This window comes from Bubalus kerabau, chromosome 2, assembly GCF_029407905.1.
Source record: "Bubalus kerabau isolate K-KA32 ecotype Philippines breed swamp buffalo chromosome 2, PCC_UOA_SB_1v2, whole genome shotgun sequence".
NCBI lineage: Eukaryota > Metazoa > Chordata > Mammalia > Artiodactyla > Bovidae > Bubalus > Bubalus kerabau.
Window position 1 is genome coordinate 12,340,815 of NC_073625.1, and position 15,043 is coordinate 12,355,857.

At 53.9% G+C, this 15,043-nt stretch overlaps 1 protein-coding gene and 1 non-coding gene across 2 annotated transcripts; one reads left to right on the forward strand and one right to left on the reverse strand.

Moving 5' to 3' along the window:
- The first annotated feature begins 8,797 nt into the window (after positions 1-8,797).
- On the forward strand, positions 8,798-10,729 carry ADRB3 (adrenoceptor beta 3). The gene is made up of 2 exons (XM_055570153.1): positions 8,798-9,993; positions 10,708-10,729. Exons 1-2 carry the CDS (start codon positions 8,798-8,800, stop codon positions 10,727-10,729), a joined length of 1,218 nt encoding a protein of 405 aa, XP_055426128.1.
- A 3,633-nt stretch (positions 10,730-14,362) lies between these two features.
- Positions 14,363-14,434, reverse strand: TRNAC-GCA (transfer RNA cysteine (anticodon GCA)). Its single transcript has one exon. It is a non-coding gene; the product is annotated as a tRNA-Cys (tRNA).
- Between the last annotated feature and the right edge of the window lie 609 nt (positions 14,435-15,043).

Genomic DNA, 15,043 nt, shown 5'->3' on the forward strand with positions numbered 1-15,043 from the left:
CTCATGGCGGTGGCTTCTCCTTTTGCAGGGCTCTAGGGTGCTCGGGCTTCAGTAGTTGTGGTTCTGGGGCTCAGTAGTTATGGTTCGTGGGCTCTAGAGTGTGGGCTTAGTAGCTGTGACCCACAGGCTTAGCCGTTGCATGCCAGGGCATGTGGGATCTTAGATTCCTCACCAGGTATCGAACCCCAGTTGCCTGCATTAGCAGGCAGATTCTTAATCACTGGACCACCAGGGAACGCCCTCTAACGACATTTCTTGATGCTTTGTTCTTCCCGGGGTGTTACAACCTCTCAGGAGTTGTGCTGGGGGAAGGGGGGCTTCCCACCCTCTTCCTAGGCTGGTGAATCAGGTGAGAGAGTTACCCTGGGAGGAGATGATGGTGGACCAGGTTGCTAAGAGCAAGTCAGTTGGGGAAAGAGTGTTCAAGGAACACCTTGGTGGGATTTCTGGCCTTGGGAAAGAGAAACCTTTTCAGTAGGAAGATATTACCTTTTGTCACATTTAAAACAAGAGCCCAAGTGTAATGAACATCAATTCTGTGAGTGTAACTAGGAGTGAAGGAATGAAGGCACCTGGGAGTGAGGCTGAGAACGATGAATAAATGCCCGTGGGGCCCTTTTCCAGGGTGCCCGCAGTGTTAAACGAGGCGCGCACGGCTGCTCCGAGAAGCCACCAGTCTGAACCTCTCCTGTCTTGCTTATGGCCGTCCTACATCTGGGACACCGTGTCCCTCTTCTATGCCTTTCCAAGTCCTAATCACTTGTTCACACTCAATCCAATCCCTGTCTTCACGAAGTTCCTTTCTAATCACCCTCATCTGGAAGTGATTTCTTCTTTCTCAGAATCCAGCAAACCCCAGCTCTCACAGCCCTTCCTCTGTCCTTGTCAAGCTGCACTTCTTTTCTGGTGTTTAAGCCCTGCCTTCTAGAATGGACTCTGTGTGAAGGCGGCCACCGTGTCTGATACCTCTTGGGGTCTCCCAGCATCTCTCCTGGGGGCCCAGTCCAGGGCTGTATATAGTAGGTGTTGATTGATGAATGAGTAATGGACGCCATTGCACAGGCATTCTTTCTCAGCCATCATCTGCCAAAAAAAGGACAGGCCTGAGCAGTTTCCCTGGGATGAATGACAAGGCAAAGCAGACAGTTGGTCAGTCAGGGACTTGTCCCCTCTGAGCAAGCTGGGCTGGTGCTGGGTTTAATTTAGGCTGCTCTGCCCTTCATGCTTTGAAAGGACTTTCCCACGACAGACTGGGAACCTGGCGTTCTGTGCCATTAGCACCACTACGGAGAGATGAGTAGGGACGATGCTGTCGGGGGTGCCGGCCTCTGACCTGGTTCCGCTTCTGCGTGGGGCTGAAGCTTTTTGCAGCCTTGATGTTTGCTGTTTCATTCCCAGCTCATCAGCTGGAGCCTGCCCACGTGGAGCACAGGCTCTGGGCTTCGGTTTGGGGGTGGAGGCATGCATCCATGGGCGGGTGGACCTAGGCTGGGTGCACGTGACCAAAAATAGGGATGCAGTGACTCACTGCAGGCCAGGAGGGTGCACGTCTGATCGACTTTCTGTGGATTGTGTGTTCACATCTCCAGCATTGCAGGACTCACGATGGGGCGTGCCTATTTGCAGGTGTGTGTATGTGTGTGTTACACTTGTGCCCGTCTGTGTGTGCCTGTGTGTGCGTGGTCTCCCATCTGAGCTTATGCTTTGCTGACTGTGTATATCAGCGCGACCTGCCTTCACGTGTGGATGGCTATGCAAAGAATGTGAGCCTTTCTCCATCTGGTTCCCAAGAACTGATGGATCCCTCCTGTCCCCAGACCCCGACCTCGGCACAATGTGAAATAGATCCTGATCCATTCACTAGCTCCTCCTTCTTCCGGAGCTGGGGATGAAGAAATGGAGGCAGACCACAGTGCCTTTAGCTGGGACTCTTTTCCTTGATCATGTCATTTCTTTGGTATTTTATGGTTCTGATTCGGCTTTGAGAGCCATGGAAGCCCTGAACCTTGAGTGTCCGTGGCACCATTTGGAATAGGAAATAAAAAGGTTCTTCCCCACTACTGCAAAGAGGAAGGAATTTAACTCTCCTCCCAATCCTGGCCACACCTCCTGCCTCCCTGTGCCTGAGTCTGCCCAGTTCCTGGGCTCCTGTGAAAATGCTGCTTCGTGGGAGGCTGGAGTACCTAAGGACGCTGGGGTGATCCTTTCTCCTTGAGGAGCTCTGAACCTTGGCAAGGGGAGAGGAAGATGCTTTTTAGCCAAAAAGGAAAGATGGATGCTCTTTAGAAATCCAGGGCTGTCTTCCACAGCCCCCGCCCCCCCGCCCCGCCCCCAGGAGAGAGCTGACATTCCCAGCACAGTTTACATTCTTTTCTTTTTCTTGCCGTCCTGTCCCGCATCCCTTCTAGGTCCTCCTTATTTTGGGCTGGCAGACAGACTGTGCCCCTAGAGACAAAGCTACCTTCCTGCTTGGGGAGGAAGGGAGGATGCCCAGCCTTACCCCAGTTTGTCAGGATGCCACCTATTTCCACCCTTTCTTCACCCATTCTTCTTCTACACCCTCCAACACCCCTGGATTAACCCTTTCATCTCCTTCCACGAACCAGGGAGCAACTCAGATTCCAGGAAGCGAAGGTCAATGCTAACGGCTGGCCCCAGTCTCCAGCCTGCCCTGCACCTCCACCTCCCTGCCCTCAGCTCCCAAACCCTGTCCAGCCGAGAAGGTGGAACAGCTGCCAGCCAAGGCCAGAGGAGATAGCCAGGCTGGTCATTTCCTTTGTGACCCCGGACAGTCTCCTACTAAATCGCAATAGCGGGATTTGTAAAGGAGACAGGATCACCCCAGCCTCCTTCTGGCTTCCTGCCTCCCGCAGAGCATCCACGAAGCAGCATTTTCACAGGAGCCTAGGAACCCTGGGGGTGAGGGGTGAGGGGGTGGTAGGGTGGGGCAGACTCAGGCACTGGGAGGCAGGAGGTGTGGCCAGGATTGGGAGGAAAGAGTTAAATGCCTTTGTCTTTCCAGTAGTGTGGGAAAACCTGTCTGTTGTGGGGGAGCGGGGAGCTGAGGTACAGCAGGCTGTCCTCAATGGCATCACCTTGGTTTCCCCAAGGAATGCTCTTCCTTGCTTTCTTTCCCTTCTCCACCACGGGACAAAGCTGACCTGCTTGATGTCTGTGTCCAAAACTGCCGGTCAAACACTGGTAGTGCTGCTTCCATGGAACGAAGTGAACCCCAACTTTCTCTATGGGATGGGAGTTCCTGCCAGGAGCTTGGACTGGTCCTGATCACCTTTGTATCAGTTCAGTCGCTCACTCATGTCTGACTCTTTGTGACCCCATGCACTATATACGCCAGGCTTCCCTGTCCATCATCATCTCTTGGAGCCTACTCAAACTCGTGTCCCTCACATCGGTGATGCCATTCAACCATCTCATCCTCTGTCGTCCCCTTCTCCTCCCGCCTTCAATCTTTCCCAGCATCAGGGTCTTTCCCAATGAGTTGGTTCTTTGCATCAGATGGCCATGTGGGGACTGGCAGAGAGGAAAGTGCCCAGTGAGCCCTGGGCTGTCGCATCCCCACCAGCAGGGTCCACATGGCAGCCCGGAGGCTGTCTCCTCTTCCTCCTCTTTCTCCTCCTGTTGCAGCAAAATGCCTTCTCTCCCCTTGGGATTGGGGAAAAAAAAAAAAAGTGGCATTTCCCTATTAAAAACAAGAAACATTTTTCCCTTGTCATAGCCTCTCCACTGACACCTGGACCTTGACCACTCCCAGACGGGGGTCTTTTCTGATGGGCTTTGGCCACCCCAGAACCTTTGTGAGGCTCAGCTTCCTTCCTCTTTCCAGATGGGAAAGAAAACTCCAGGCTCTGTCTTAATTGGAGGGTCTCATACTTGAGGCATGGGTTTCCTGTTTGGGGAAGAAGCCATCCTCTTGTTTTGCTCCCTGTCCTTCCAAGCACCGGCCACCTTTGACTCAGCACCTGTTCCCAGAGGCAAAGTATGGGCTGATGTGAGAGAAAGGCCAGAGAATGTGTGGCCCGAGTACCAGGCAGGCTCTTGCCTTGTTCGAGCTTTCCCTCTCGGGGAGAGATGGAAGAAACTACGGATCCAAGCAGTACAGCAGATCTGCCCTCTTCCTGGTTGCCTCCTTGGCCAGTCAGAGACGTGGGCTGCACCGAAGTCAGCCAGTCTCCAGGGTGACTGCAGGATCTGGGTGTTGGTGGGCGCCCTCACCTGCTCTCTCCCTCCCTCACTCTCCTGACCCTGGGATGCCCGAGTGAACCTTTCCTGTGTGATCTCAGTCCAGCCTCAGTTTCCCCTCTGGACTTCAGCTTTTTCTTTTTTTTTTTTAGTTTTTGGCCATGCCCCGTGACATGTGGGATCTTAGTTCCCCAACCAGGGAGCAAACCCTCACCCCCTTCAGTGGAAGCACAGACTCTTAACTGCTGAACCACCCGGGAAGTCCCCCAGACCGCAACTTTTTCATTCTTTCCAATGCTGGTGTTGGATTGGATCTTTCAGACCCTAACTTTTAGCTCTTCTTTGGTGCCACCATCATCCTAACCTCCCAGACTGATTGTGACCGAAGGAGAAGCAAAGATTAGAAAATCAGCTGTTCAGAAGTCACACTTACACATGATGTTTGAAGAAAGACAGGACAGAGGGGGAAAGCTTGAACACAGGTAGTCTTGGACAAAGCACAAGGCTCAGCCTCCTGAGCTAGGCTCCTTACAAACACATGCACAGACACACACGTATGTGGACCCAGCTGTGGTGCTCAGGGGATCGACCATGAGCTACAATCAACAAGGGCAGAGAGCACGTCCTGCTATTAGAACTTCTTGCCCACAGAGCAAGGCAGCGGCTGCCTCTTCTGCTTCTGCTGACAGCGTTCTCCAAATCACAGACCATCACACAACTGGGCCCTGACACGATAGGATGACCTGTTGCATCCTCGGAGCCCCCAGTACAGAAACAGCAGCAGCCTGAACTCAGTAGCTTCAGAGGCCCACATTCCCAGTCTGCCTCCAAGGGCACAGGACAAAGGTCATCTGGGGGCCCAGGGCCAGGGTAAACTCTCACTGGGCAATGCACACTTCTGTCCACAGTTGGATGACCCCTATAGACTGGGCAGCCTAACTCCCCTGCGGCCAGCAATTAGGATGACTTCCCGGCAGTGGGTCACTCGCCTCCCACCCTTGGCAGGCCATCAGAAACACTGGCATGAAGGTAAATGAGTACATCACCTGGAGAGGGAAATTTGGCTGTATCTTTTAAATTTGCAAATGTGTATACTGCATGATACGTGATTCTACAGGAATTTATTCTACAAATATACACGTGTGAAATGACATGATTACAAGCAATGCGCTGCAACGTCATCTATTAGGAATGATTGGAAGTCAGTGAGATGTCTATCAGTAGCTGTCTGGTTTCATAGATTATGGTATATCCCCACAATGGAATCCTGAAAATGGGAGGCTTCTGCACATTGGTATGGAAGAATCACGGATATATATTATTAAGATAAGCAAGGTTCAGGACAGTGGGTATATTTTACTCTATTTGGGTCGAAAAGAAAGGAAAATAAAGAACAAAGGCATATATATTTTTTATTGACCTTACGTAAAATATTAGCAGAAAGATAAACAGGAGACTAATGGTGGCTACTATTAGGGAGGTGAAAACTGAGATGGCAATTTTCTAGTAAATGATTTCGTGTATTTTGATGGCTGAATAACGTGAATGCATTACAGATTCAAAACATAAAATGAAGAAACACAAAAGCACAAGAAGAAGAGACCCAAGTGATGAAAGATGGACTCCTTCCTGCGGGGGAGCCCCAAGGCCAGGGGTGGATGGTGGGTGGGGTGGGGGTTGGGCCGGCCAGACTGAGAACGTTGGGGGGATGGGCCAGAGCAGAGGAAAAGCTCTCCAGGTGCTGGGCACCGCTGTCTGCTGGCGCCTAAAAGCCTTCAAAACAGGGGCCAGAATTCCTCTCCCCACAATCTCCGTTGGTTATAGGCCTAATCGTTCCCCAAAGGCAGGCACACGCATGTGGTTTGGGAAATCTTGTCTTTCTTGAACGTAAACATTGGAACACACTTCCTCAGATTAACAAGGTCACCCCTAAAGCCATGGCAGCCTTTGAAGTGACTTGACTTCCTGGCACCCCTCTCCTTTCCCCCCAACCAACTCAGATGTCCTGAAAACAAAAAAGAAAACACCCCAAACCTTGCTGAATGGTTGGGATTTGTTTTAGAGGTTACTCTTTGAGAATCTTCTGACACCCCTTGGAGATAACTGACAACACTCTGGGGTGTTGCAAAACCTGACTTGGGGGGGACTACCCTGACGGTCAGCAAGAGGCCTTGGTCAAGAGGTCAAGACTCCGGCCAAGTGGGACCTGCGCTGCTCAGCAGGATGGTGCGAGGGGTGAGGGGGAGAGGCTGGGCCTGCCGGGGGTACAGCCTGGGCACGGAAGGCATTTGCTTGGGAGCCACTGACCAGTCCTGCTTGCGGGTGAGCATGGGGTCCCTGGGAGATGACACGGGTTCTTTTTCCTTGGGGATAATTTTAGGTCTTCACTTCGCCTCCAGTCTCTCCAACTCCCAGCCCCTGGCTCAGCCTCCCAGAGGGATTGCTGAGACCAGTGACTCGACAGGGTACTGTTGAAATATAGAGCTCTTCAAAAGAGACTTGCTAAGGCATGGCCCTGGAGGCTTTTTCCATGATATTTTCCCCCCTTTCTCCCATTGTTTCGGGAGAGGAAGCAAGATGGCTCGAGGATCAGGTTCTGGTAGGATTTAATAAGGGTATCAGATCTTCCTGCCCTTCAACTTTAACCTAGGGGTGTGTTTTTCAGCTTTATCTCCCCACACCCAGTTTGAGAGGAACTGGCTTAGAGACAGAGCTTGGCTGAGAACCAAGTGGGGGAGGAGGCCCTGGGCTTCTTAGGTGCGGGGAACCTCTGATGTCATTGTAGGAGAGACTCCAGCAGGCATTCAAGTGCCAGGCCTGTGGTGCCACACACTCTGAGATGCCATGTGTGAAGTCCTCACCTCAGTGTCTTCTAATTTTTAAAAGTTCATGAATAAAATCTTCAGGGAAGTAGAGAAGACTTTGCCACGGTGATGGAAGATTTGTGGAGAGGTGGGAGTGATGGTGGAAAAGACTCAACCTGGAAGCCATTGGTTCTTTTTATGTCTTCCCTGGGTCTCAGTCGTGGCAGGTGGGATCTAGTTCCCTGATCAGGGATCGAACCCGGGCTCCCTTCCATTGGGAGTGTGGAGTCTTAGCCACTGGACCACCGAGGAAGTCACCTTCATTCTTTACTTATGGCTGTGCTGAGTCTTCATTGCTGCTGGGCTTTCTCTAGTTGTGGTGAGCATGACCTACTGTTCCTTGTTGTGCACAGGCTCCTCATTATGGTGGCTTGGTGCAGTACTTAGGCTCAGTCGTTGCACCACAGGGGCTCATTAGCTGTCTCTCATGGACTCCAGAGCGTGGGCTCAAAAGTTGCAGCCCAGGGGTTTAGTTGCCTGTATGCGGAAATCTGCCCGGACCAGGGATTGAACTTGCGTACCTTGCATTGGTAGGCAGATTCTTATCCACTGTGTGTGTTAGTCCCTCAGTCATGTCCAACTCTTTGTGACCGGATGGACTGTAGCCCACCAGACTCCTCTGTCCATGGGATTTTCCAGGCAAGAATACTGGAGTGGGTTGCCATTTCCTTCTCCAGGGGATCTTCCTGACCCAGAGATCGAACGCGGGACTCCCGCATTGCAGGCAGATTCTTTACCATCTGAGCTACCAGGGTATCCACTGTACCACCAGAGAAATCCCCATTCATTCATTTTCAGCACAGTCATTATAAGAGAAGCGTTTTAAGAGAAGGGGTCCATCTAGAAGTTTTCTCCGTGGAAAGTGTGGGGAAGGGGCAACATGGAGTGGGGAAAACAGAGAAATGGAAACTCGTAGCATCCTGGGCTCAGTTCAAAGGTCAAATCCAAACTCAAATGAGCAGGCAATCATAAAGACTCCTGGAAAATGGAAGGTTTTTTTTTTTTTTTTTTTTTTTTTCAGTAGCTGAAAAGGGAAAAAAGAAAGAGAAAGAAAAGTAAGACTAGAATGATAGGGGAGGTAAGTGAATAGAAGGGTAGAGGCCAGATCTCATGGAAGGAGGCCTTGGGAGAAGACAGAAGAAGCCGGTGTCCTCTATGACTTACAGAGTCTCAGGGGAGGATGCCTGCGTGGAGGAAGGGCTGCTGTGGGTCCTTTCCTTTGCCTCCAGGGGGTTACCTTTCCCTCCAACGCGGTAACGGGGCGGGGGCTCTTCCTTCCCCGAGCGATGCTCCCGGACCTTCCCGGGAAATTGGTACAGAGTTCCAGAAAGCCAGTGCCGCCAGAGAGCGGGGAGCTGTCACTGCAGGAGAGGGGCACGTCGTAGCAGAAAACACGGCGTGACTTTACTCTTACTGGGGGTTTGACTAATAGGAAAGGCGGGCGTCCATCTGCCTTCAGTCCCCACGGCTCGATTCCCGCTCCGGAGGCCTAGCGTGGAGCCTATTGGCCGCGGCCCCTTTAAGAGCCGCCACTCCCCAACTCCCATCCCCTCCCCAGCCGTGGCACCCAAGGGGTGGGGGTGGCGGGGAGACTGTGCGTTCTCGGCCGGTCAACTGGGGAAGATGGCCCAGGCCAGGGAAATCGCTCCCACGCCCCGATGCCCCCGCCGCTGAGCAGGGTGAGCTGGGAGACCCTTTCCCTCATTCCTTCCCGCCCCACGCGCGACGCGGGGATGGCTCCGTGGCCTCCCGGGAACAACTCTCTGACCCCGTGGCCAGATATCCCCACCCTTGCACCCAATACTGCCAACGCGAGTGGGCTGCCAGGGGTGCCCTGGGCTGTGGCGCTGGCGGGGGCGCTGTTGGCGCTAGCGGTGCTGGCCACCGTGGGAGGCAACCTGCTGGTAATCGTGGCCATCGCCCGGACGCCGAGACTCCAGACCATGACCAACGTGTTCGTGACTTCGCTGGCCACAGCTGACCTGGTGGTGGGGCTCCTGGTCGTGCCCCCGGGGGCCACGTTGGCGCTGACCGGCCACTGGCCCCTGGGCGTCACCGGTTGCGAGCTGTGGACCTCGGTGGACGTGCTGTGTGTGACTGCCAGCATCGAAACCCTGTGCGCCCTGGCGGTGGACCGCTACCTGGCCGTGACCAACCCGCTGCGCTACGGCGCGCTAGTCACCAAACGCCGCGCCCTAGCAGCCGTGGTCCTGGTGTGGGTCGTGTCCACCGCGGTGTCGTTTGCGCCCATCATGAGCAAATGGTGGCGCATCGGGGCCGATGCCGAGGCGCAGCGTTGCCACTCCAACCCGCGCTGCTGCACCTTCGCCTCCAACATGCCCTACGCGCTGCTCTCCTCCTCGGTCTCGTTCTATCTTCCGCTCCTGGTGATGCTCTTCGTCTACGCACGAGTTTTCGTGGTGGCCACGCGCCAGCTGCGCTTGCTGCGCCGGGAGCTGGGTCGCTTCCCGCCAGAGGAGTCTCCGCCGGCTCCTTCTCGCTCCGGGTCCCCTGGCCCGGCGGGGCCGTGCGCCTCGCCCGCGGGGGTGCCCTCCTACGGCCGGCGGCCGGCGCGCCTTCTGCCTCTGCGGGAACACCGCGCCCTGCGCACCTTGGGGCTCATCATGGGAACCTTCACTCTCTGCTGGTTGCCTTTCTTTGTGGTCAACGTGGTGCGCGCCCTCGGGGGCCCCTCTCTGGTGTCCGGCCCCACTTTTCTCGCCCTTAACTGGCTAGGCTATGCCAACTCTGCCTTCAACCCGCTCATCTACTGCCGCAGCCCGGACTTTCGGAGCGCCTTCCGCCGCCTGCTGTGTCGCTGCCGGCCGGAGGAGCACCTCGCCGCTGCCTCCCCGCCCCGAGCTCCCTCCGGCGCCCCCACGGCCCTGACCAGCCCCGCTGGCCCCAGGCAGCCCCCACAGCTCGACGGGTAGGTAATCGAGGCGAAGGGATCAGGAAGCTTTCTGTATCTCCGCTGGTCAATTTTTTTTGAGTTCGGGGTTCGGGAGGAGAAGCTGGGGCTGGGGAGGGTTTTTGCAATCAAGAGAAGGGGGGCACAGAGTAGGGAATCAAAGTGGAACCCAGAGCCCTTTCCTTTCCCGTTTCCTACCCACCCTGCCAGGGCGGGGCGAGGGGAGCGGTGGAAGCAAAGGAGGCGGCCGGGTGGTTCTCCAGCCCAGGAACAACAGTGCGCCCGAAGGTGCCGCGGTGCGGAAGGCCCCCGGCTCGACCGGTCAGCTCTAGTTTGGGTTTGCTAGCTTAGTTCTTTCTCTGCCCAAATTTCTTACCATCACGCGGGCTGGCTTTGACTTGCCGAGAAGACTAGAGGGCAACCCCCCATCCCCACCCCACCCCCGCGCCCGTCCCCAAGCCGTCGGGCTTAGTTCTGGTTTCTTTGAAAAGTCTGATAGCCCTGAAGGTGAGGATTCGCTTCCGGAATGAAGGCTAGCCGGGCTGAGGAAGCTGTGAGTGCGAATTCTTCCCCAGTAGGAAGCGGGTCGGGTTGGAGTTGGGGGTGGGCTTTATGGCTCGGTGGATCCCAGAGGGGCTTCCCAAGGTCCCTGACCAACGCCCCCCTCCCCCTCCGCCTCGTTCCCACCCTTTGCCCCCTCACCCCAAGGTACTGTTATCTCCGTTTTTTCAGGGCTTCCTGCGGACTTTCTTAGGCCTTGAAGAAACAGCTCCATTGATCCGGAACCTTTGGAAAGCCTCTGGCCGGCCTCGGTTCAGAATGAGCCCCGTGGAGTTTCCCAGCTGGAAAACTCTGCCCTCCCCAGCCTGACGACTGGGTCCTGGGACGTGGCGGGGGTGGGGGTGGGGGGGGGGCTGACTGGAGAGGGGAAATCCTTACCAAGTGGGTTTTCGCCGGCTCTCTTTCTTTCTGAGAGAAGTTTTCTACACCCCAGCCCTGAACTTCACCGCTACCTCAGCAGCTCGCGCGTCCTGCTTCCCATGCCCAGGTGCCCGGGCAGGAGCTGGGCTGCGTTTAGCCCCGGCACCCGCACCTGTCCCACTCGGGTGCTGTGTGCGCAGGAGCAAGGCGGGCACCTTCATTCTGTTCCTTCTGCCGCCCAGACCCTGAGGAACCCACCGGGGTGCTGGAGGCCCAGGCTGAGAAGAGGAAGCTGGGGAAGGTCACGGTTTGGGCTTCTGTCCCTGGCTTCCTCACTGTAGACACAACTACCTCACAGCAGTTTCAGGACTTTACTTCAGAGTTTGGGGTGGGGGGTGGGGGGGCGCTCCTGGTTTCGTGGGAAGGTGAACCATTAGAATGGGTCCTTTTTCCTTTTGAAATCAAATTAATAAATGTTACTGAATGCAGTTTATCCATCGCCCTCTTTCTCTCCCTTTGTTTTCTCTGCGTAATCCACTTACTCCTTTCATAGAGCTGACTCTGTGACAGAGGCAATAAATTAGGCCTAATCCTTGTCCCTTTCTTCTTGATCCTCATGAAACAAAGAATGAAAAGTCTTTTGGGGTGAAGGAGGCAGAGTTTGAGCCTTTGACACTCCGATCTTCCCACCCTGGAGGCCGTTCTGCCCTCGGGATTCACTGAAGTGCCCATAGGAGGGTGGGGTTTGCTGTGCCAGGGATCAGGGCACATGGAGCTCTTGCGCTACAAGCCAGAGGTGGATTCATAACATCCCGCTGCCACCAGGAACCAGTTTTGTCCGGTGTTGTACGTGTGTGTGGCGGCACAGACCATTGTTTGTGTTGGGCAGATGTTCTTGGGTTATAAATATATTCTGACATTTCTTATCCTTTCCATAACCTCTATTAACCTCTACCTTCCCACTCCCTTTCCTGGGCAGCAGAAATCTGTATTATCTTCTTGAACTAAAACTGGAGTTACAAGTTTGAGCTCCTTGATAATATTTTCCCCCCCTTATTCCAATTTTATGAATCTTATCAGGCAGTTTCCTAGGGAAAGAAAATTTCTATGGAAACCCCCCGGGTCATTTTGTGAGTTCTTATTTAGACTCCGTGAGCAGAGACCATTGTCCAAGCTGATTTACGGGAGAGCCAGTAAATCAGTAAAAGTTGAACGAGCTGGGTGACGGCAGCATACAATGCATTGGCTACCTTCAGCGGCTCCAGGGTTATAAAACTTTGATCAGCCCTGAGGATAAGCTCAGTGGATTTCCACATATGGGTGTTCCCTGTGAACTGGACCTGGCCTTAGCTGCTTTCTTCTGTCTAGGAGTCCAGATTTTATTTCTTAGGATGTTTGCATACCAAAGATGACTTTCTCCTTCTTCACTCAGCAGTACGAGGTCTCTGGTGTCTGAGGTGTGGAAGGTTTCTTGGCAAAGACTCAACTGTTGAACCTTTAGCAGAGAAGGAAGTCTCGCTTTAGCCTGAGCATAAGTAAGAGGGCCTCTTCTCTCTCCCCATCTCTGGATATTTTCCCAACATCGCTGAGGGAAGTTATCCAGTCAGTGCCAGGGTGCTAGGCGGGGGAGAAGAATGATTTGGGGTCGGGAGGGTGTTCTGGTTTGTAGAATGGTCCTTGAACGGCATCCAGGAGCTCACAGGGCTCGAGTCTTACTCGATACGCACCCATGTGCCAGCTGTCAGGTTCCTCTGGAGTGTTTAGACTTGCGCTGGAGCTGTGGACTCCGTCTGCCAATTGTCACCACGGTGTCTGACAGGTGGAGAGGCAGCCAGCCGCTCCGGTCATTTCTCCAGCAACTTGCTGTCAGGTGTCAGGCCGAGGGAGATTTATACCCTTGGATGTTGAGTGGGTTGCTCTCTGTAGCACGGGCCCAGAGCACTTGAACTGGGGAAGACAAACAACCATCCTCTGAACCTACAGATGTGAAGACTTGCAGATGGTGCTAGTGGTGGTGTGTGCTCAGTGGTGCCTGACTCTTTGCGACCCCATGAACTGTATAGCCCTCCAGGCTCCTCTGGAATTTTCTAGGCAGGAATACTGGAGTGGTTTGCTCTTTCCTCCTCCAGGTGATCTTTCTGACTCAGGGATCGAACCTGCATCTCTTGCATCTCTTGCAATGGCAGGTGGATGCTTTACCACGGCACCACCTGGGACCAGCGAGGGAAAAAGGGTCCATGGAACCATTGGCTCTGCCTGAGCAGAAGTGACAAGGTGGGAGGACACGGGATGAGGAGTGACTGGCTTTTTCAGAGGGAACCTGCCTTCTGCAACCTCTGAGACCGCTGAGGAGTAGGCAGAGTTAGGGGGAGGGTGTTGTTGATAACACGTTTTCCTAGGACTCTCCCATGGTAGGTTCTTCTGTGGTGTGCTCGTGTGCTAAGTTGCTTCAATCGTGTCCGACTCTTTGTGACCCCATGGACTGTAGCCCACCACGTTCCTCTGTCCATGGCATTCTCCAGGCAAGAATACTGGAGTGGGTTGCCATGCTTTCCTCCGGCAGATCTTCCCAACCCAAGGATCGAACCCACGTCTCTTATGTCTCCTGCATTGGCAGGCGGGTTCCTTACCACTAGCGGCAGCAGTCCCTAACCGTTTTGGCACCAGGAACTGGTTTCATGGAAGACCACTTTTTCACAAAGCACGGAGTGGTGGTGGGGTGTGTGTGTGTGTGTTGGTTATTTTGGGAAGACTCAGGTGCATTACATGTATTGTACACTTTATTTCCATTATTAGTACATCAGCTCCACCTCAGACCGTCAGACCTTAGATACCAGAGACTGGGGATCCCTGTTCTGGGGAACAGTGGTAAGTGCAGTCTGTGGTCCTCGTGGGCAGTCACGGGGCGAACATTCCACACCAGCTTCATTCCTCAGCCTTTACGGCATCTAGCAGTTTCTTTCTCTCGGCCTGCGGGCACAGGTAAAGGCCATGGAAATGGTGCCCTTTATGGTTCCATCCTAAAAGCCAGAGATCTAGGCTCCCTTCTCAGATGCCTGGGCAGGGGCAGTATGTCTGTGTTTGTCTGTCTGTCCAGCGGAGAAGCAGGAGTTGGCAGAGGCTGTACAGACCTGCCAATGGCCTCCCTAGCCCCCTGCCAAACGCCCTGGGGATAGTCTGCCTTAGGCCAGCTAGTGAGCAGTTGAGGTGTGATGTGAAGCTGTTTAATTAGCAGCAACTCCAGAAAGCCATCGGCTTTTTCATAGTTCATCCTATTATGGGATGAAAGAAAATCAACATTCCTCAGTTTCCCCATCTATAAAGTGAAAGAAAGTGAAAATGAAGTCTCTCAGTCCTGTCCAACTCTTTGCCACCCCGTGGACTGTAGCCCACCAGGCTCCTCTGTCCATGGGATTCTCCAGGCAAGAATGCTGGAGTGGGTTGCCATTTCCTTCTCCAGGGGATCTTCCCCACCCAGGGATTGAACCTGGGTCTTCTGCATTGCAGGCAGACGCTTTACCCTCTGAGCCACCAGAGAAGCCTCTATAAAGTAAATGGAGGATAAATTTTTCTCTTCATTCTTCCCTTTAGAAGGGGAATGAAGGTGACTGAGATGGCTGGCTCTCATCAACCTCTGGGAAGCCCTAGGCAGAGCTTTGCCTCTTCAGCGTTTCTGCAAGCGGCTGTGCTCCGTTCAAGGCATAAGCGGTGCGAAGCGCCCCCTGATGGCTGTTTGAAGTACAACAGGTGTAGACCGAGTTTACAAGCTGGCCTGAGCTGGAAAAACTTGAAGCGACCCTAGAAGCGGTTTGGTCAGGGGAATTCCCTGGCAGTCTGGTGGTTAAGACTGCGCACTTCCACTGCAGGGGGCCCTGATTGGATCCCTGGTCAGGGAAGTAAGATCTCGCATGCCCGTGGTGTGGCCCCAAATAAATAAGTTTCAATAAATGGATATGGTTTCAGTTCACTTGAGTTGCTCAGTCGTGTCCGACTCTTTACAACCCTATGAACTTCAGCACACCAGGCTTCCCTGTCCATCACCAACTCCCAGAGCTTGCTCAAACTCATGTCCGTCGAGTTGGTGATGCCATCCAACCATCTCATCCTCATCCCCTTCTCCTCCCACCTTCGGTCTTTCCCAGCATCA

Excerpts from the sequence above, each read along its gene's own strand:
- ADRB3 (XM_055570153.1), top strand. The coding sequence starts at position 8,798 with ATGGCTCCGTGGCCTCCCGGGAACAACTCTCTGACCCCGTGGCCAGAT. Across the intron at positions 9,994-10,707 it reads CAGCCCCCACAGCTCGACGG|GGCTTCCTGCGGACTTTCTT; the intron begins GTAGGTAATCGA and ends CCGTTTTTTCAG.